General features: G+C 42.1%; 1 protein-coding gene across 1 annotated transcript in view; it reads right to left on the minus strand.

The window, feature by feature from the left end:
* The window catches only part of JAKMIP3 (Janus kinase and microtubule interacting protein 3), a 262,100-nt gene that overhangs the window by 108,836 nt on the left and 129,550 nt on the right, over positions 1 to 23,714 (minus strand). The window contains exon 4 of the mRNA XM_059730016.1: positions 14,254 to 14,751. Coding sequence (XP_059585999.1) covers positions 14,254 to 14,751 — 498 coding nt within the window. The remainder of the gene's footprint in view (positions 1 to 14,253; positions 14,752 to 23,714) is intronic.

The raw sequence follows: 23,714 nt of genomic DNA on the forward strand, positions 1-23,714 counted from the left end.
AACCCATTTGTAAACCAATCTCGACCCAGTGTCTCTCACTCCTGACCCGCTGCCCCAGCCCCATATGTGGGGCATGGCAGGGGGATGGTATGTGGGACATGGAGGGGCCCCAAGCAACCCCTAACAGGCTGGAACTCTGCCAGCCTGCAAGGTAAAAACCACAGTTTCCTGTGTGTTTCTCCTTTAAAGGAGAATCCATTTTTAAAGTTTGTTTGTGGCCCCCCTTTGATATATTCTTGCGGCCCACTTTTGGGTTGTGACCCAAGGGTTGAGAAACATAGTGCTAGAGCAGTGGTTTTCAATCTGTGGTACGTGGACTCCGATGGGTCTGCAGACTATATCTAAGGGGTCCGCAAAAATTGACTATGATCAATCAAGAGTATGTGAATACCCATACTTACAATTCGAAGGTGTCCACACTTTCATTTGAAATTTCCAAAGGGGTCTGCACTTCCAGTTAACATTTTTTGGGGTCCAGAAAGGAAAAAAGGTTGAAAACCATATCCTGGGGAACAAGAAGGTTTAGGGCCAATGGGGAAGTGAGTTAATAGTAATTAAATCACTGGAGTGGAGTTCAGGAGATCTAAGTTCAATTCCCAGCTCTACCCAACTTCTTGAGCAGCAAGGTAAGTTAGCCTTCCTGGAGCTCTGTGCTGCCACCAGCTAAACTGGTACCCATAGTAGCTCTGGTATCTCTATACTGCAGTGAAGACATACCGTACATTTTCCCCATTGCTTATTAAACCTTCCTATTCTGTCCCTCTCCAAACTCAACTTCCTCATTCTTTTCTTCTGATGCTACCACCTCAAACCTACAACCCTCTCTTTCTCTCTCTCTACCTCCTTTACAACTGCCTTCTCCTCCTCATCCCTGGAGATTCCCTGATATTTGTTCACAATGGGTAGTGGCAATCACCCTATGTGCTGCTAGTTTGGGGGCCAAACAAACAATTTTTGTCGGAGCTATGCAATTGCAATTGTGATCACAGTGGCAGTGGCAACCAGAAGTTGCTGTGCATGGAAGTTGTGCCAGGTAGCCCGCTAAGTAATAGAATAATGAAAGGCCCCTGGTTTGCTGCTGGCCAGGTCCTTGATGGCAGGAACAACAACTAATTTTCCCACAGCTTATTGAATGTGGAAGACTGGAGCTGGGATGCAGGCAACCCTAGAAGTGCAGATTTGTATGACCTTAAAGCCTTCTAATTTGTGCATATACATTAGACAAAGGCCAAATTACACAATACGTATACACGTTCATTTGCATACATGGATATAAGCATTTGTTTTTTTCTTCTGAATGCTCAAAAGTCTGTGGGCAAAAGAGAATTGGTGTAGCTGACAAAAGTTAATCTGATTCAGACCAAATAAGAATCTGGCTCTTTATGTGCAAAATGACAAAGAAAGAAGCCAAGGCCTCCTTAAATATTTGATCCTGAATGCTCAGGTTTAATCTGAAGATATGATTGTTAGGTATACATGCCTTTGAAAAAATTGAATGAGAGTGTTATTACAATAGGGAGATAGTAGTTTTTGAGCTGCACAGAGCTCTTCCTGGTCCACCCCACCCTGCACAGATCTGGTGGCACACGTCCCGCCCCCATGCCCTCCCAGACGAGTGACAGGAGCAGCAGTGGGAGCCACGAGACCAGCAGGCAAATGCCAGACCAGTGGCTCTCAGACCAGCGGTGTGCAGCGGCGGGAGCCACTCCCCAAGCCCACACCCCAACACCTCCCGGCTGAGCTGCAGCTCCATCCTGCCCACCCTGGCTGGGCAGCACTTGCCCCTACCCCAGCCCCACTCCTCCCTCACCACAGGGGCCTTGATCTGTGCCCCCACACCCCTTCCTTCCCCTTTCCCCTCCCACCACACCAGACTTACCAGCTGCAAACAGCTCTTCAAGATGCTGGGATGGTATTGAAAATCAGATCAGTACTGATATGCCTCCTTAAAAATCATTTATTGGTATCAGCTCCAAAAATCTCTATTGGTGCACCCCTAACAATTATTGACATATATGTATATCTTCATACTGGTCTCCTTTAACAAACATTAAACAAGTAATGGATAGGGCTTGTGGTACACTACTGCAGTGGTGTTCAAACTTTTTGGCTGGTAGGCTGGATGGGCAGTCCACAAGGTGGATCCAGTGGGGCCCCATCTGATAGTGTAGAGGGTGGAGGGGAGTAGCCCAGCCCTGATCCAGCTGCATGGTGGAAAGGTGCTTGGTCCAGGCCCAACCTGGGTCGATGGAAGGGAGGGGCCATGACCTGGCCCTCATCAAGCCCTATTGGAGGGAGAAGGGAGGAGGAGTATGGCCTGGCCCTGAACCAGCTGTGCAGGGGGATGCCCAGCCTCATGGGGGGAAGGGGATGTGGCCCAGCCCCAAACAGGCTGGGCAGAGGAAAGGGGGCATGGCTTGGCTCCACAGGGAGATGGAAGGGAGAATGGTCTGGCCCTGTAAGGAGGAGGAGGGTGTGCAGCCTGGCTCCAACCCATCTGTGTGGAAGGAAGGGTGTGCGACTTGGCGCCAATCTGGTTATGCGGGAGGAAGAGTCCTGGCCCAACTCTGACCTGATCTGTAGGGCTTGGGATTTTGGCAGTGAGGAGCGATGGCTGAAACCAGAGTAACTGCCACTGCTCCCCCACCACCAAATATCCCAAGCCCTGGGGAGCCCCGCAGTCTGGATTCTAAGGCTCCATAAGCCAGGTTTGGCTCATGGGCTGGAGGTTAAGCACCCTTACTCTATGCCATTTGGGATTCAACAATGCAGATTTATGACAGAGCAACTTTCTATTCCATTTTAAGTAGCACAGGCTGCATACAAGCAGTTATTTTTAGCAGCAGAAAATTTTCTACTAGTAGAAATGATTCTGGAAGAGGGAGTAGTATAAGAATTCAGCCTGCAATTGCCCCCTTTGCTGACCCTTGCATCTTCCTAGGACTTAGGGTAATCCTGGTCTAGAGAAGGCAAGGACTCCTCCCATTTCCAGAGGGACTGGAGCAGGATGGCAAAACCCCCTGCCCACTTCTCACACTTGGGATTCCAGTGTGGGAAGAAAGCAGGGGCTTGTGGTGCTGCTCCCCTGCTCAGCTTCCAGAGCCCAGGCGCCAAGTGGGCAAAGCCTCCTACACGCTTTACATTCTGGGGAACCTGGTGTATGAGGAGCTGGAAAGGTGCAGCTGCTCTTCTCTTCTCTTCCCAACTACAGGAGAGGCAGGAGCAGCTCCCCCGCATCCAGTTCTCCAGACTGGGGTGACCCCAGTTTCTGGAAGGTACAAGGGACTTTCCCACAATTCCACTCTTACTGGTCTCTGGGAGGGCTTACACCACAGGAAAATGTGCAAGTGTTCATTCTCCTGGAAGAAATTCTACTGGAAATGACTTCTAACTGGCTGTAGTTCAGTTATTTTCTTCCCAGAACTGCCAGTTTTGGTCTGGAAGAAAGAGCATGAACACTTGTACATTCGTGGTTTCTACCAAGAGAATGGTGAGTCTGGACATGGCTACAGTGATACAAAGAACTGTAGCAGAGGTCAGGATTTGACTCAGTGGTAATAGCAATACTTATCTAATCACTAGAGCTAGTTGCTTACAATCACATGCTCTAATATCAATTTGCTGGGATCATGTTTTTGTTCCTTTGTTCACTATTTTGTGACATTTTTGTGAAACAGTTGGTGCTTGCTCAGATGATAGGAGAAATCAAGCAAACATACGTGTTCACATTTTAAAAAGCGCATCATATATGCAACATTTAGTGTTTGTTATTCTCTACTCAGCATTTGAATGTTAAAAGGTTTCAGTCATCTCATCAGGTCCCAATACTGTGAGATTTATGGGACTGGTCACTCAACAGGAATACAAAATGGTTGATATTTAGTTTACTATTAAAACAACCTGAAAATTGGTCATCTGAAATATCTAGTGACAGTGGTGAAGAAGAAATACTGAGTATATGAAGCCATTTGAAGATGTTACTGTACAGAGAAATCAGCCTTCATGTTGCGTACAGGAATTTTTACCATGTTTTCTATTCTTTTGTTACTTCATTATTTGTAATGGGTTAAGGCAATAAACAGTAAAATGGGCAATTTAGAAATCTTAGCCTCCTACTCCTTTCACCTGATATTTGCTGAACTCCCACATTTCTTCAATATTTTATCACTCCCTAGGGAAGTGAGAAGCGTCAGCCATGTGTCTGTAAACATACAGCGTCTGGTAGTGATCAACAAAAGATTTTCCTTTCTTTGCCTATATTAAATAAAACAGATTGGAATTCTGCATGATCCTACAGTAATGAGCTAAAAAATCTTTTAAACGATGGCTGATGACTAGAATTTTCCTTAAATTATGCTGATTTTAAAATCCAGTCTCTACTGCAGCCCACTTAAATGCCATGCTTTAGAGATTTTTTTTATCCCCTTAAAAAGGGTTTCTATTTGAACTATAAACACCTTCTCTTTTCTGGTCAACTTACATGTTATGAAATGTACTGTGCTATTATATGAGTTCGGACATTAGGTCCTATCATGCATGCACTGCAGTCCAACTAATCTCATTTTATTAGCATAACAAATGGGGCTTATATGTCCTTTTGATATGCATGCATAACTGTTAACAGATATTGCATACGCAGATTGGAGGAAAGACTAGATCATAAGTATGTATTTGTATCCATGTTAGTATTTTTATGCTGTTTATAGATCTGCATATCAAAATATAATAATCAAGCTTGACTAAAAAAATAGCAGTTCTTTAAAAGGAGGAGGTTCATATGTCTGCTTATTAGAATGTGAAATGCCATTTTTATCTTCTATCACTGTTTTTCTTTAGCTACTGAGCCAGGGACAGCTTGACTGAGCGAAAGTTGTGTTTCTCTGGAGATCAGCACATGCGGACCTTATGGACAAAAATAACTCATACCATATGTGCAAAAAATAATAATAAAAAGAGCCCCACATAAACACACTGTGGATGTAGAAGCTATAATTTTCACACTTGACTGAACAAGTTACCAGTAAAATAATTTTCCATATGACCATAAACTTTTCCCCATTCTCTAAAAGCTGTACCCATTTCTCCAATATTTCACATAGGGATAGATAGTATGAATGAGGGAAGGCATTGATGAAATGCGTTATCAGTCCTGAAAAATCACAGAAACTAGAAGTGTGAACAGAGACCATATATTAAATACTGAAGAGTTGTGATAAAAGCTACTTTAAAATGTACTATATCTAGTACAAAAGAGAAATTATTGAGTAAAAATTTATAACACCAGGTATAAAACCTCTGTCTTACAAAATTACATTTTGAACAAACTATAGAACAGCTGTCACAACTTAAAAGTAATAAATCTTGTGTAATAGAACTTTGTAGCAGGAGAAGCAAAAAAGAAATTGAGCCAATGACGTCATCTTTTATCTCAAGCGTTCTGTACCTAGCAAATGCTTTTCTTCTCTAGTATCAAGTTAAGTTCAATACTAATATAATTTTAATTTCCAGGCAGATATTGCCCTATAATGATAAAATATACCCACTTTAACACTGAAGTTGTCTCAACTATAAATAGAAACTATTTTATTTGGTCATTACATTTACAGATTCATTCAGGCATATTAGTTTGGGATGGGGATTGCATTTAGTCCTAAAAATTATGTTATGTTGGTCAGTCCTGGGATAAATCCCTTACTTCTATTGTAACACAAAATGGGGAAATAGCTAGTAAGTATTTGAGCATTACACTAGAAGTCTTTCCTTATTCCTAACCATACAGACCAATTATAGTCTTCGGGTATGTTCACAGTACAGATATTGAAACATACCTGAGCTAATTTTAAATTAGGTAGATTAAAATGTCTATAGGTTCTAGTAAGAGTATAGCCACAGCAACATGGAAATCATCCCAGTCTAGATGGCCAGGGTTTTAAGGGTCTGGTGGATATTGGAGCCCTTGCTAAAACTTATGCTGTCAATGGCTACTCAAGTTAGATAGTTTAAAACTAGCCTGGGTATTTCTGCATAAGTTTCAGTTTCAGCCTTGGCTTGTTAGGTAGATCCACTTCTTGAATGGTGGAAGTAACATACCTGAGCAGGTAAGGATTAGGAAGGGAAGAAAGATAAGTCTCCTGAAGAATTTACTATGGTTCTGTGTTATGAATGTGGTCAGACACAGTCAAGGCAATGGACACTTCTGGATTTAAAAAAGCCCTATGGATCTGTGAATTAGAGCAACTAAATAGTTGGAAAAATTGTTCTTTGCAAGTCTGGAGGCACAAACACCCTTCTGTGACAATGCATATGTGTGGCGTTAAACATCATAGATGATGGAAGACAATAGGATGGTGCTGAGCAGTAGAGTAACGGGCGGGGACTGGGGTGCAATAGGGCTTTTGTGATCACAGAAGAAATGGAAGTTGCTGCTTCTGCTCTGCTCTGAGCATCTGGTTGCATCCCTACACTGCTGATGCTGAGCAAAGAGTTTTTATAGTGTGACCTATTGGTCTGTGAAAGAAAAAGTAGCTCCTCATTTTTGTCATTTAAAAGAGCAAAGAAAGTCCCTCTGAAGATGCACCATATGACAATGCAAGGTGACTATTAGGTCTGATTCATGTCCAGTTATTCTAAGTCTCTGTAAAATAAAATAATGTTACAAGTTATTATCATTAAACTATAAAATTCAATATCCAGGAAATACTTTGACTCTGTGTATGCAAAATACCTTAGAAATTATACTTCATAAATGGTGTTGGATGGGTATATTGCCTGCAAACAGCAATAGTTTATTAATACATGATCTAATTAGAAATGTACAAGTACTAGAGATAAAATGCATAACCTTATGTCTTTTTCATGCCTGAGAAGACTGTTAAGTGAAATAATGTTAACTTACATTTTTACAAAACATTTTTTGTTTTGCTGCTTTAGTTACAGATATAGGCAGATGCTTGTTCATTCAACTGTGGGGATTATTCCAAGGTTTATGGTTTAATGGATCATGAGCATTAACATGTTAATGTCATCTCTGCCACTCAATAAGTAACCTCTTAGAAATGGTTAGTTGTCCCATTTCGTAAATATTAAATGGTGAATTTTATATTTTCTATGAACTTTTATCACCTGCATTTCTGCATGTTCTGATGAAGTGAACTTTAGCCTATGAAAGCTCATGATTATATCTATACCTACACACCTACACACTTTGGTTAGTAAAGTGCAAATCTCCTTGCTGTCGCATGCCATTTAAGCATGTATAGTATTAAATGTTGAGGAAGAATGCACCAGGATGGTATATTCCTCATGAAATTATTATCTCTCTGCCTGTAAATGGAGATGTGACATTACTTTAAACCAGGGGTGGGCTAAATATGGCCCATGGGCCAGATCCACCCTGTGGAGGGACTTTGTCTAGCCCACGGTGGGTCCCTTAGTCCTACCTGGCCCAGATGGTATCTGGCTCATGGTGCACCCTGCTGCCTCCTGGGCATGCAGCGGGGCTGGGGTGACCCTGAAGCTGGATTGCCTTTCTAGGAAGCCCAGGCGACAGTGGCTCCTTCTGGCTGCCACCACCATTGGTGCCACCCCATGGTACTGGTGAGGACCCATGCACACAGCCTCAACCCCAACCCACCTTGCGCCCACTCTGGACTTGTCCCGGCGGAGTGAACCAGCTCTGGACCAGCCAGAAGTAGGGCACATTCCTGACCCTGGCCCATCCTGCGCCTGCTCCAGACTCACTCACCCATGCTAAGCAGTAGCAGCAATGGTAGCAGCTAGGCAGAAGCTGCTGCTCTGCACAGGAGAAAAGCATCCACTTTTCCTTCTGGCTGCAGCCTCCCAGAGGCTGCACCCGGGCTGCCCTGTGGCTCCTTTGCACTGCCACCGCTGCCCTGCTGGGTGGCCTGGAGGCAGCATGCAGAGGAGCAGCTTCTGCCTGGCCGCCACTGCCACTGCTCAGCATGTGTAAGCGAGTCTGGAGCAGGCATTGTGTGGGCAAGGGTCAGGGCTACATGCTGGTTCTGCCTGGTTTGGAGCTGGTCCACTCCACTGGGGCGAGTTCGGAGTGGGCACGGGGTGGGCTGGGGTTGGGGCTATGTGCACAGGTCCCCACATGGATTACATGGATTTAAAGCCTAAAAAGAAAAGGCCCTGACCCAGTGAAGACTTTAAGCATATGATTAACAGTATAAATGAATATAAGAAACCTGATTTAAGACCACTGGACAATACATGTTTAATCTAAGCATATGTTGAAGTGTGTTACTGGACTAGAACCAAAACTCATGCCTATGCTCTTGGGATATATGTGAGTCTTTAGAATTTCCCTCTTCACTTAAAACTGTTGCCACAGTGTTCTGTTGCCATTGTAGTATCTATTATTTCAAAGTTGACTTTATATTTTTCAGCAGGTCTAAGTGTAACATGATAATCTGTAATGTTACCTGTTAAAGAGAAATCATATCAATTTTTATTTGAAAAGAGAACATAGGTATAATACAAAATTACCTTCTAAAGCTAATTTGTGCTGACCATGCATGGATTTATTTTCCATTCAGCAGTTAACCCTGCAGTGATGCAGTGGGATGTTTTCTGCAAGTAATTATGAAGATCCATAATTTGACTCAGAAATGAAAATGTGTACCTAACAGCAATAAGGAACATCAAAGGTTTTTTCTTTTCTTTTCTCTTCTTTTTTTAAAGGCTTAATCTCATTGCAAACTCATGTGAATGGTCTTTTGGCAGAACCTATTCTTGCGCACAATGACTACCTCAAAAAGTATTTTTTTCTCAAATGGTGAAATAATTATTTGTTGTTTCTGACATGACCTTTGTTTAAATGACTTAATAATATGTTGTACATAAATCACACAGCTTTTACCAGCCTGTTGTGATTCCATTAACAGTTCAGAACTGGATGTCTGCCATAGCCTTTACATAAACATGAAATCCCCTAATGTGGAACAGCAGCATCTGCATCGTACAGAAAAAGAAAGCAATGCCTATGTATTTTAGGCCATATACCAGACTGTTCTAAAATTTAAATTACACCAATACATACACACACTTTAAATGTGCGTCAGTGCTGTATCTGAAGTTTTCAACACTGGAGGCTCCTCCAAATCCTGGTTCCTTCTCTGCTAAAACTGAGCTTTCTAAGGCCAGGATGTTTTTTACCACTTGAAATGTTTCTGGGAGAGGGAGCAGTATTCAAGTGCAACTCAAGTATTCAAGCAAATTCAAGTGCAACTGTTCCCTCTCCCCTGCTCCTTGCACTTTTCTCAGACCAGGGTGATCCCAGTCTGGGGAAAGTGTGTGAGTCAGTGGCTGCTCTATTGTGAGAAGTGGGTGAGAAGCACTCAGCTTCCAGTTCCTGGAAGTCATCTGAGCAGCAGTACAAAGCCCCCAACTGCTGCTCACACTGCTAACTCTGGTCTGAGGAGTGGATGGGGAACAACAGACAGCTGCTTCTCTCCTCCCCTCCTGGTCTGCAGTAAGAGATAAGCAGCTTCCCCTGTGCCCTCTTCAAACCATGGTGACCCTGGTCTAGGGAAGGCATGGGAGCCTTTTCCTGCCACTGGATGACTCCTGGGACCAAGGTTGACCTTAGTATCAGGAAGGCATAGGAATCATTTCCTGGCTGCTCAACTCATCCTGGTCCCTGGGAGGAGTCAAGTGGTGGGGAAATGTACAGGAATTTATTCTCCCAGGAGAAATTCTCCCAGGAGTGAGCTCTGCTGGATTGGAGATGGATTATTTTTCTCCAAAAACCTCCATTTTTTTTCTGGAAGAAATTGTGTAAATACCTGTACGCTTGTCATTTCTACTGGGAAACTGTGATTTTGCTGGGAGAAGCATAACACCTCTGCATAGCATAAGTATGCTTAGAAATTAATAAAACAGACACTTAGAGAAACATTATGAGAAAACTAAAAATGTGTACCTACAAGTAATTCAATGTGTAAAAAAACCAAACACAATGAATGATATAGATGGCTTTCTGAGGAGGAAAAAAACAACAGTGAAGGTTGTTTATGGCAACTACACTGTACTGTCTGTTCATTCGTGCAATCAACCGCCGAACTTACTGGGTACAGAAAGTCAAATCCTAACCAACATTTGTTGACTGACTCCACAATTCCCTACAGCTTCCCTCATAATTTCATGTCATTTGTCACTTACATTTCCACAGTATTAATACACTCATCCCTTAGTTTTCAGAGGCCCCAATACCGTCAGCTCCAATTGACATATTGGAACAGTTGATAGTCAGTGCTTCTGAAGCTCAAGATATATGCCTCTAGAGATGGGTATGTGGAGAAAAACAGTACATAATCTTATCACCACCCTTTGTAATTTACAGAAGTTATAAACTTACACTGAAAACTACTTCTTAAGTTATACTTCCTTTGCAGTCTAGTGTCAGCACAGTGGCCTAATTAATTCTTGCAGTTTAGATGCTGTGTATTAAACAGGGTGTACTGGTCCGTATGGGTGATGTGGGTGATCAATGTTAAAATAGATCAGGCACTTAGAACTAGTTTAAGGAACTATATTGGAACTATGGTTCCTTTTTTTAGAATTTGGAAAGAAATATGAATTCACTTATTTGTCGATTGAAAGTTCATCAAAAAAGTGAGAAATAGTTTATCTCAATAAAGCCATAGAGAAGAGGTTTTCAAACTTTCTTATTGTGTCCCCCCTTTCAGATTTACCACCTGCCTGCATACCCTTACCAGCATGTTTGATATTTTACCTCTTAAATGCTAATTATTATTACTACTAAAAATTAAACTGCCATTACCCAGTTTCTCCCATGCAACCCCCACAAAGATGTCTTGGGTACCCACAGGGGTACTCATACCACAGCTTGGGAACCCCTGCCATACAGGGTGTTTTTTTTCCGCGGAGCCTGCCCATAGCTCCTGCAGCTGAAAGGGTGGGGGGGGGGGGAGTGCGAACAGCTGGTGGGCTGAGCGATCCCTGAGCTGCAGGGGGCATGGGGGCCCGGTTCTTCCCTCTGTAGTGGTAGCACCCACTGGAGCTGACGGGTGTGTTGTTAGCAGGCCAGGGCCTGCCCTAGGTTGGAGGCAGCATCCAACCCAATCCAATTGTTTCCTGAGCCCAAGCCCCTGTTCCTATTATCAGCTTTGCTCCAATACTGTGCAGTGTTGCCACAGAACATTACCTTCAGTGTACACTTAGCATTTCCCTGTTATCAATATAGACTGCAGTGACTTTTGTTTTGTGGGGATTTGGCTTGAGTCTCAATTTAAAAAAAATATTCCTCCATGGTATGTAGGTCCTCATTCAAAATTGACCTGATGTCATTGAAAATGGCTGCTTGCATTGCCAAACCAAGGTCATCTGCATATACAAATTTGCATGACTGTTGGCAGCATATCGCTTGTGTATATATTAAAGAGCACTGGTGAGAGTACTGAACATTGTGGCAGCCCACTGCTGAGGATCCAGGGCAAGCTGACTCTGTTACCCAGGTGGACATGGAGCTGCCTATTACTCAGCATTGTCTATATCAGGTGTAGTGTTTGGTGGCAGAGTATAATCTTTGTGAGCTTCATCATCAATCAGACTTTTAATTCAGACTGTATTGTAGGCTGATAACAGATCTACAAAGTCTGCACCAGTCTTGGATTTTTTCTGAAAAACCAGCCTTGATTTGCAATGCAAGGGCCAAACTTGGTCGCAACAGCTTTGCTTAGGCCGTAATCCTGCTTGTTCATTGGAGATCACTGGTTTGATAAAATATCTGATTCTCCCGAGTTCCAGGAGTGACCCCTGAGGAACTCCATCAATAATTTTGCATTAGCTTGATCCTTCCTCTTTCAACACGGCCTACTATTGTCTGCTCTTAAACTGGTTAATTTTCCATCTTTAATTCTTCCAGTAATCCCCATGTCCCCCTTTTCCAGGCTGGGTAATAATTTTTCATGTGCCACTGTATCAGATATATTATTGAAGTCCAGACAGATTAGATCTACTGTATTTTCCTTATACAGAAAACATTTTTTTTTTTTATTGAGAAATGGTATCAGTGTAGTTTGACATGTTCTTTGGTAAACACATGCTGCATTTTAGCTCATTTTCTATTTATTGTAGACACTTTATAAAATGCATCTTGCTTTGCTGTGGAGATGCTGCTTCTGTATCATTGCAGACTGTCCACAGACTCCAACTGGAAAAGCTCTTGGCACTGCAAAGCCCATTTAGGCTGCCTTGGTACATGCATATGTTCACCACACCCAATGTACAATCACATGATTCATCTTAAGCAGTGTGATTGAAGATCAGGAGTGGCATATGTGCACGTTCATTGGTACTGGGAGCTGTACCAGAAACCCAATCTAAGTAACTTGGGGTGGGGATAAAGCTAGCACCCACAAAAATCCTTGCCTCTTACATTTTTCCGGGACCATTATGGTTATAATGTCACTCCAACACTACCAGAACGATTTTTAAGATTTTTTCTGCTAATATTTTCATGCTCTCATGAAAGATGCAGAGAAAGAGAGACAATAAGCAGCAGAGATAGAATAATGCTAACATAAGTCTTCCGAAGCTCCTAGCACAGATGCAAATAAAAGTATATCAAGGAAGGTATTTCATCCTCAAGGAAGATATTTTAAACTAGTTCTGTCTCATTGTGAGAAAGTATCAAGAAAATCATTTTCTTTTTTCTAAGCAACATTTCAAGTTGAAGTCACTAGAAAAAAAGGGAAGATCAAACTCAGTTATCACCAGTAACTTCATTTATTCTCAGCTACAGTTGAGTTCTATATTCCATGAAGTAGCACCAACCTTCTTCCTTGAGCACCAGTGCTCAAGATCCTACCATCCTAGATAGCTGGAGCCCACAGCCCTCACTGAAATCAATGATATTAAGGTGAATGGGAACTGATGGGACTGAACATAATGAAGGAAGTACTCAGGACCTGGTAAAGTGATGGCTTCATGTAATTTCCTTAATATAGTTAGATAAGCTGCTGGTTGGTTTTCAAAGGCAATGTAGCAATTGTCTGTTTCTCATAATTCTGAACATAATGGTCCCCTCTTACACTAGGGGCCATTAACATGGATTTTTCATGTAACCTGGTAAGTTGTATTATGTTAGCCATCCTTACACTACAGTGCTTTAGAAAAATACATCAGAAAAGGTTCTAGGTCTGCCCAGGCTGAGATGTTCCATTAGTCTGAAGAGGTTAAGGCAAGCCAATTTATGTAGCCAGTAGCACATAAGGGAATGGTATGTCTAGCACCACATGTAGCAGTCTGTGATTCCCTAGCTCACACTCAGCTGGGGTTAGTCTATAATGCATGTCTAGAATGAGGCTTAAGCTTGAAACTGTGGATTCAGAGCACATGACACCATGTCTCTCCACATGAATAGATCAATCCCCTAGCAAAGTGTGACAAAAATAAGGATGTAGAAAACTAAATTCACTGTGAATTGGTGAACCAGCAACCCCACCTATTTCAGTGGACTTACCAGATAGTGTGGTCTATGGAGAGACTGTTGGCACTTTACTAAACCTGTTGGTGTGTAGGTACTGCAAATAATTCACTTGCTGTGCACCCATGCTCTTTTGTGGTGTCATTTCATCATTTTTTGCAAACCAAACAAGGTCAAGTCAGTTCAGGGCTTGGCTATGAAACTGGGAATAAAAAAACTAGGTGCTTCAAAACAGCTGGCACTGATGGATTTACATGAGTCAGTGACTATACACTGAATCAATTCATAGCGTGAGAGGGCATTGCATAGTTGAAGAGATAGTACTTCAGAGGAATAATAAAAGAAAGTATAATGGTAATTTTTACAAGAGCAGAGAGGTTTTCCTGTGCCCCATGCCCTTGGGTCAAATTCTGAACTTTGCTTACATGGTAGTTAAGGGATACACATCCCAACACAAGATTCAGTGAATGGTCATGCATAGTGCCACGATTTGTTTCAAGAATTTGACTTATTTCTTGCAGTACTTACCTTTGAATTACAAATATACATTAACCATTATTAGGGGCAAAACCAAATGCTATACAAAGCAAATTCAACATTTAACATCTCTTAAATTATGCTCAAGACATGTAAAAAAGTTAGAGATCCTGTTTGAATAAGCATCCAAGTGTTTGAATGCCTATCCATATGTATCTGAATCTCTTTAGTCCAGCACAGAATTTACCTTTTTTACTATTAAAGACATCACAGAATTGTTAATAAATATTGTCATCAACACATACCAGTCTGCGGATCTCTCTTTCACACTCTCTCTTGATCCTGCTGATTTCCTCTTGGTGTAAGTGATAGACACTCCTTATCTCTGCTGCTTTAATTTTGTCAGCTTGTATGACCAAAGTTAAAGCTTCTTCCACTTGCTTTTTAGCCCCCTTTAGCTCTGAAATTTCCTGCTGCATTTTTATTTTCTCCACTTCAAACCCTTTCTTGGCCTCTTCCTTTGCTTCTGTGAGAAGCATTGTTTTAACCTTATCAGGAGCCCCATCTCGTACTGTATTAAGAAGGGCCTGTAGTCTCTGGATTTCATTATCTTTAATTTTTATGACTCTAAGAAGCTCAGCTTCATGTTGTCTCAAAAGTGCTTCTCGAACAGACTGGAGTTCCTTCATTTTTTCTTCATGAAGTTTGGCTTTAAGTTCTGTTACCAAGACTGTGCTTTTATGCTGTTCGTGCTCTTTGATCTGCTTAACTCCCTGGTTTTTCTCCCTTTCCAACTTGCTGACCTAAAAGGAGACAGAAAAAAAAGGAGTATTTTTGTAAACAAAATGGTTCCAATACTGGGAATGTCTGTATTCTGTTTCTGGGTACCATTTCACAAAGATGATAGGAGTTGACATTTTACAATTTTGTAGCTTAATGTTATGTGACTGTTCCTCAGAGGGGAACACCAACTATTTTTAAGGCTCTGTACCATACAGAGAACTAGACTTACTGTGTTATGATCCATTATTCAATATTGAGGTAAATGTTCAATTTTTCCAATAGTTCCAAATGCAAATAAGGTCACTGATGTCCTCTGATGTCAAGAAGAAGTATTTATTGTTCAATATAAGCTTGATTATAACAAACACCTTTATGAAAAAAGAGCTTTAAGATCAAGCAGTATATAATTTTTGGGAGAGTTTTAGCTAAACAGAATACACACTACAAAATTTTCAGGGCAGAAGACAAGCTCTTCTAATCTTTTATGAAAACATTTTATTTCATTGTTCTAACTTTTGGTTAAAAATAATGCATATTCCAATGAGGAGCATTAAAAAGGTATTATTAAGCAACACTAGCCTTGAAATTCAGCTACATGACTTAATCAGTGGGGCTCGCAGCTAATAACCGTCAATTCTATTTGCAACATAAGCACCTCTTTGTGAACACTTCTCGCTTTAGCACCAGTTAGATCTATTGTTTCACGCAGCTAATCCAGAAGCATGGATAAGGGTCTGCTTCATAATTTCTGTGTTCAATTAATATCATCATCAAAATCAATTGTGATACAAAATATAACCTTTAAAAGTCAACTATTACCTTCAAGTAGGGCTAGTCTTGCACTCTATACAGGGAAAGTATGCAGGATAAAAATAACACCATCCTCCCCTCTGCCATTTTCTTTTAAATTCATGCCATATGTGCTATAAGGAGTACATGTGTACATGCACGTGCAAATGTGTACAAGAGAAAGATCTAAAAATTTAAATCTTAGCTGACTACCCAAGTACCCTGTGTCTTCAAAACTGTGCTAAAAACATGTGAACAGCCTTTCTTGTAGTATTTTGGCATTTTCACTTCTGATTCCAGCTGGAACCGAGGAGGAGAGAAAAAACTTAAAATATATTTTCTTCTAAGTTGATTAATTTGCTCTTAAAAACCATAAATCTGCTCTCTGTTTAATTTTTAAGTGAATATTTGGAATTATCCTGATTTATACACCAATTTTCAATCATAGTATTGACTGGTGAATGTGAGTGGAAGCTGCACAGTTAAAAATCACACACATATCTTTGAAGAACGTATCTATTCTCTTTTGGTGAAATGAAAGCTACAGCAGGCTGGCCATTTTTGATTATTTAAGCAGGATTTTATATGTACCAAATTAGAGCTTATTTTTTGTCAAACAAAATAGATGCAGTTTTAGGGTTTTCACCAAAAAAAAAAATCCCATAAAACAAATCTAGATGAATCATATTGTTTGGGGATGGGCTGAACAGAAATACTTCTGTTTATCAAACCAAATGAAAACATTTTCATTCAAGTCAATTTGATATTAAATCATCCCTTGATTGCAGCTGAAACCACTCTCACCAAAATCTCTTGACAGCCTCGTCACAGCCATTTCTCAGATCTAGCATTTCATCATCAAGCTTCATGACTCGTTAGCCCCACTTCACCAGAGGTATCATTCTCCTCTTGCAATCCTGTCTTCCCTTGGTTTCTGTGCAAGTTCTCTCTTGGCAATCCTCCTACATCTCTGATCACTCCTTCAGTGTGTCCTCTGAGGGATTTCCCTCATCTTCCTTCAAATTTCTGTGTGGTTTCATAGAACTGTATCTTTGATCCCCTTCTCTTCTCTCTAGAGTATATCTCTGTGTTGACAAATTTCTACTTTTCAAACAGGGATTTTCTGTTCTCTTTCAAAACTTGATTTTTTTTCCTTCTCTTTTTGGCTGCTCAATGTTCCATATAAATCTTACCTTTTCTCCAAAAATCAGTCCGTTTTCCCCCCAAAATAGCTGCCCAATTTCTGTGAAAAAAGCAGGTCTGATTGGATGTTTTAATGTTGCACAGTGAGAGGCTGCTGAACTTGTTCTTGTGAAATTTCAAAGCGTATAATTAGAACAGTTTATATCTGCATTGTGTCTAAACAATGGAGGACAGGCTTTTCACTTCACATCCAAACTGTTGTGTGATTTGGTGATGGACTGTTAAACGGCTGCTGTTACATGAAGTATCTTGTTCTCAGTAATTGCTTAAGAGTTAATACCTGTTAAGCACTTTGAATTATAGGCATTATAAGAAAGCACAGTATTATTATCATGCTTCATATTTTTATGCCTTTACAAGAACAAACATATGGAAAATAACAGCATTAGAAGTCTTGCATGTTGTATTTCTCCACAACTATTCCAATTATTCATTAGTTTTCCAGACATATCAGATAAAAATCTATTCAAATATCCAAATAAATGTAGGAAATATAAAAGGAAATCTCATAACCAACCTTGATTCCCAATTCTCAATAAAGGGAATTCCCCATCCTAATCACTATGGAGAAATTAGTGCTTTTGTTTTTCTTTTACCTCACCTGCAAGCACATGGAGATTTTGTCTGTTATTAATTACAGCATTAACTAATGGCTGGACACTGTGCTAAATTAAAATTTTCAAAGTGCAATGCTTTCTCCTTTGGAATATGAAGAAAAACCAATAAAGCTCATTCAGTTTCTGTTTGTATTGCAGTACTATCTACTGAACTAAAGAAGACATGTAGATAAACAGCTGATAAAAGGAAAATAGTATTTAATTTACTGGTGCAATATCGTCTTTGCTATTGTCAAAATGATAATGTTTTATTACTAAAATGATTGCAGGAATACAGCCCTTAAATTGAGTTATGAGTAGAGGAAAGTAGAGGCAGTTAGGTCAAAAGATGTGGTCATCATGGGTGACCTGAACTTTCCAGACATCTGCTGGGAAGAGCAGTCAGCCAGGTCTGACCGCTCACGTAGGTTCCTAGCCGAGATACAGGACCTCCATCTAACCCAAGAGGTGCACAGCCCCACCAGGGGAGATGCCTTCTTGGATCTGGTGCTGGTCACAGGCGACGACCTCGTGAGGGAGCTGTGGGTGCTCGACCACCGGGGCAACAGCGATCATCGCCTGCTGGAATTCACCATCCAGCGCAAGGTGGCAAAAGCCTGCAGCAAGGCAACAGCCCTGGACTTCAGAAGGGTGGATTTCAATGAGGTAAGAAGAATAGTCAGGGAGGCACTGAGGTCCCGGAGGGGAAGGGAGTCGGGTGTCCAAGAAGAGTGGTCGTTCCTTAAGAAGACGATCCTCCACGCCCAAAGGGAGGTAATCCCAACAAGGATCAAAGGGGGCAAGAGGGCGCAAAAGCCTCCATGGCTCACCAAAAGCATACGGGAACGTCTCCTAGCCAAAAGGGAGGTGTACACCCAGTGGAAGGGAGGGGCCATCACCAGGAAGGACTATACCTCAGTTGCCCGGGGCTGCAGGGGGGCGGTCAGGAAGGCCAAGGTGGAGATGGAACTGGGACTAGCTACCTGGATCAAGGACAACAAGAAGTCCTTTTTTAAATACATAGGGGGCAAAAAGAAGGTACCGGGTAATGTGGGGCCTCTGCAAGACATGCTAGGAAATCTGGTGGTCACACCAGACGATGAGGCTAACCTATTTAATGATTTCTTTGCCTCCATTTTCCTGAGCAGGGACCAGATCAGCCCGTCTGCCGGGACCCCCTCAGGCCCCAAGAGAGGTGCACCCAGGCCTAGGGTCAGTCAGGATCTAGTCATGGAACTTCTGGAGGGACTGGATGTGTTCAGATCAGCAGGTCCTGACGATCTCCACCCCAGAGCGCTGAGGGAATTAGCAGAGGTCATTGTGGGACCCCTGGCACGGCTTTACGAGCACTCGTGGTGCTCTGGTGTGGTGCCAGAGGACTGGAAAAGGGCCAATGTGGTTCCCATTTTCAAAAAAGGGAGGAAGGAGGACCCAGGGAACTATAGGCCAGTTAGTCTTACCTTGATCCTGGGTAAACTTTTTGAGAGAATTATCCTGGTGCATGTCCATGAGAGGCCAGCAGGGGAGATAATGCTTAGGGGCAACCAACATGGGTTCATTAGAGGCAGGTCCTGTCAGACCAAACTGGTGGCCTTCTATGACCAGGTCACAAAATCCTTAGACGCAGGGGTAGCAGTGGACATAGTATTTCTGGACTTCAGGAAGGCCTTCGACACTCTCTCACCCCATTCTCATTAAAAAAACTAGGGGACTGTGGCGTCAACACCTACACAGTCAAATGGGTTGCCAACTGGCTGGAGGGCCGCACCCAGAGAGTGGCAGTGGATGGGTCATTTTTGACCTGGAGGGATGTGGGCAGTGGGGTCCCTTAGGGCTCGGTCCTCGGACCTGCGCTGTTCAACATCTTCATCAGTAACTTGGACAAGGGGGTAAAAAGCACCCTATTCAAATCTGCTGATGACACTAAGATGTGGGGGGATGTAGGCATGCTAGAAGAGAGGAATAGGCTGCAATTGGACCTAGACAAGTTACAGGGGTGGGCGTATGAGAACAGGATGGGTTTCAGCACCGACAAGTGCAAGGTGCTGCACCTGGGAAGGAAGAACCAGCAGCAGACCTACAGGCTGGGGAACTCCCTTCTTGTCAGTGCAGAGGCAGAAAAGGATCTTGGAATCATTATTGATGCCAAAATGAACATGGGCCGGCAGTGTGGGGATGTGATCAGGAAGGCCAACCACACCTTGTCATGCATCCACAGATGCATCTCGAGCAGGTCCAAGGAGGTGATCCTCCCCCTTTATGCAGCACTGGTCAGGCTGCAGTTGGAGTACTACGTCCAGTTCTGGGTGACACACTTCAAGAGGGATGTGGACAACATAGAGAGGGTCCAGAGGAGGGCCACTCGCATGATCAGGGGGCAGCGAGGCAGGCCCTATGAGGAGAGGCTGCGGGATCTGAACCTGTTCAGCCTCCACAAGAGAAGGCTGAGGGGGGATCTAGTGGCCTGTTACAAATTAGTTAGCAGGAACCAGCAGGTATTGGTGGAGTCCTTGTTCCCCCGAGCACTACCAGGAGTGACTAGAAATAATGGTCACAAGCTGGCAGAGGGTAGCTTCAGACTAGATATCAGGAGGGGCTACTTAACAGTCAGGGCGGCTAGGATCTGGAACCAACTTCCAAGCGAAGTGGTGCTGGCTCCTAACCTGGGGGTCTTTAAGAGGAGGTTAGACAAACACCTTGCTGGGGTCATTTGACCACAGTACTTTTTACTGCCATGGCAGGGGGTTGGACTTGATGATGTGCTCAGGTCCCTTCCGACCCTACCAACTATGAAACTATGAAACTATGAATAAACTATAACACGTGAAATAATATCTCTTCATGATGCTCAGTTATCCACTCAGAACCGACTGGCATTATCAGATGTTTTTAGACCTAGGAAATGGCTACCCCATACATGTGCATCTGTGGGAGGATGCAAGGAAGTGTCACTCCCATTCTGGATCCAGATAACATCTTTTAAGGGCCATGTCACATGCAACACTTAGGACATGTTAACTGAACTTAAAACATGAGCATCCATGCATTCAAGCAGTAAAATATGTATGAAATGTAAGCACATTATAGCAAAGTTAGGGCTTCTCTCAGGAGGAGTATCTTAAGATTGTAGTAAATAACATGCATTTATCTATCATCAGACTGCTCCACAGACAAAATACGAGTTCAGTATTGCAGTGCAGAGCTGGGGCTGGGACCAACAAGAAGGTGATTTCCAGTCCCAGCCCCTGTATCACACTGAAGCTGGCTCAAGACTGCCAGCATCAGAGACCTGGTTTGCTCTGTGTATCCAGCAGCAGGTATAGGTCCAACACCAGGTGTGGCACACTCTCCCAGGCTCAGCTCTCTGTGTCTCCCTTCACTTACCACCAGGAACAAGGATACGACTTGCTAAAGTGTGCAGGGGCAGGCACTCCAAGCCTGGGCAATTCTGGGCATATGGCAGAGAGGGCCTGGGCTCCAAGTGTGGGAGTTGCACATCCTCATGGAAGGATGTGAAAACTGTGGCACGTGGTGCTGGGGTCAAGGTTGGAAGGGAGTGGGGTGGGAGAGGTGGGGGGGAGGGGGGAAGGGTGAACAGGGCACAGCCAAATCATAGGAAGCATTACCTTGCAACTACTCAGAACATGTTCTAACTTTCAATAGTACATGGTAATGCTTATTGTGATCTAAATCAAATATGTGTTAAATGTCTGGTGTGACAAGACCCTAAATGAAATAGGAATGGCCATCCATAGTGGGAAGAATAAACCACACCTAATGTTATCAATTTGGTCTTACAAGCAGGGGTAAGCAACATCCCAGATCCAATACTAGCAGTTCCCTAGCAAAAAAATGACAGTTTTCACTCAGCAAATCATTGCTAAAGAACAACACAGGTTCCTAGGAGGTCTGCTAGATCAGTACTAACTAGGTCCTTGAGGCTTAATTCAGGAGACATCAACAGATTACTGCACTATGTACATACAAAAATGTGAAAAGATCCCTGCCCTGAAGACCTTACAGTGTACCTGTCTGATTCAAAGATAGCTACAATCAATTACAAGACTTGTATAGTCTTCAATGGGGCTTGATTCAGAGCATGAATGGGAAAATGAACAACATAAATATCAGCTTTCTAGGTTAAAAAAGTAATATAATGATATTCTTATCCCTTGTCCTCAAACCTAAACTTTTATAGCAATTGGTGAATGAAATTCCTGTATGATGTTTTCCATAGATAAAAAATTAGGGAAAGAATCCAGGCAGAAAGCAATCACAAGGATAAGAATAAAAGGTTAATTTATCAACTCGCCTTTGGGGGCAATTCAATGATTAAGTTCCTAGAAGGAAGCAGCAACAGAATTATTGGTAATAATTCTCCATTTGCCATAATCCATTGCCCTTTATTTTTATACTTTAGTGAATGTTAAGTTACTATACAATTTTTGACAGAAGTGTATTAAATGCCCAAGTAAATTACATGGATTTGTTATTATCCAATAAATTGTTACATGGTTCACATTTCACTGAATATGAAATTCTAATAAAAGGGCACTGAAACTAAAATTTTACAGATTCTATTTGTAAATGATTATTACACGAATGTGTGGATTATTACTTGTTTTTTTGGACAATAAGAGTTTCCCAGGGGTAGATTTTATTTTGACAGTGGTGCCAGCAAGGGTGGTGATAGGAGAGCACAGAATGACTAAAACAGCTATTAAGATTTCTAGCATTTAGCTGAGCAACCCATTTAGAATATAATAAAATAAACCAATTTTTCCTTTTATTTTCTCTGCACTACTCCCACTAACAGGCCAACTTTATGCTATTGTAAAAAGCTTGTGAAATTAATTACTAGATATTTTAGTGGGCAGCATGCAGCACTTAAGTTTCACAGACACCAGCATGAAATAATACGTTTTAAAATATTTTTTCAATACTCACCTGTTTGAAAAAAAAGGATTAATATTTGTTTAGCTCACCTTATATTATAACTTGATCAAATTATTCCCCCCCACAATTATCCCTCCCCTCCCTCCCCCCACAAAGGGGCTAGAGACAGCAGACCACTGTTGGGCTGTAGGGCTCCTTTTACCTGATCAGAACTTAAATTTATCCTGGCAAAACAAAGGTGTTGCAGTTTAAACAGTTTAAGCAACAACTTTGTTGCAGATCTGCCATTTTTGACATGGATCCACCATTTTTTATCCTGGGATAAAATCCTAACATGTGGCATGTTCCTGTTTGTTGCAGGAACTTCACATATATTCTGCAAGAAATAGAATATCTGGAGGGGGCCATATACATAGAAAACTACATTTTAATCACATACTGTGCAAATTACAGAAAACCATGTAACTTAGATTGATTCTGTCTCAGGCTTTTTGCAAAGTTGTACCTAGTAGCTCTGTCATTTTAAGCCTGAAATCAAACTGAAAACAATGTGAATTCTCAGTAGGATTTCATTAATTCCGCTCATCATCAACTGTGTGATCCATCAGAGGAGCCCAAAGAGAAAAAAAAAGTTTGTACACAGTTTTTAATACTACCTAGGAACTATATAACACATTGCTACTTTTACTTACTCTGAAAGCAATCTATTTAATTTAATAACATAGCTACAATACTAGATTTTTCCAGAAGGGGAACAGAGTAACTAACTGTCTGCTGCTCCCACCTCTGCTCCCCTGCCCCACAGATTTCTCGGGTGATTAATGGTACAATGCACATAAACCAGGAAATATAACCACACACTTTGGGTAGCAGGATACTTCTTATGTATAATTAAATAACAGGCCTTAAGTATTCCCAAAATGTGCAGCCTAAGTTCATGTGCCAGAGAGTGGCATGCAAAGGCATTTTGCTTGGCATGCATGCCTTAGGGAAGAGGCCAGGGCTGTACTGCCACAACAAGGATGAGGCCCCTCGCAGCTCCCCTGCTGTCCACCTCTGGCACACCAATATCTTACAAGTTGAGGTTGCAGGTATTTTTGGCACTCTGCCCAAAAATGTTGCTGACCCCTGCTTTAGATCTTTTCGTAGTCATAGATCAACCCATGGCAACCATTTTCAGCAGTAGCTAGGATTCCTGTTAGTTATATAGAAAATGGAGGATAAGTCAGCTGAAGGTTACTCTAGTTAAGGCCACTGGGATTTGAACCCATAGCAGCCAAGCCAGCAGGCAGAAGTGCCACCAGAGTGTCACCAAGCAGCTGGTCAGGGATCTGCCCCAGCCTCAGCCCAGCCTCATCCCTCCCAGGAGAACACTGATGAGGATAAAGCTGACCAGGAGGAACCTATGGAAACTGAGAACCCCTGACAGGAAGACTACAAAACCTCTCCTATTTACTGCTGGACTTATCCCAACAACAACACTCTTGTTCTTGGATCTC

This window comes from Alligator mississippiensis, chromosome 6 (assembly GCF_030867095.1).
Source record: "Alligator mississippiensis isolate rAllMis1 chromosome 6, rAllMis1, whole genome shotgun sequence".
Classification (NCBI taxonomy): Eukaryota; Metazoa; Chordata; order Crocodylia; family Alligatoridae; genus Alligator; species Alligator mississippiensis.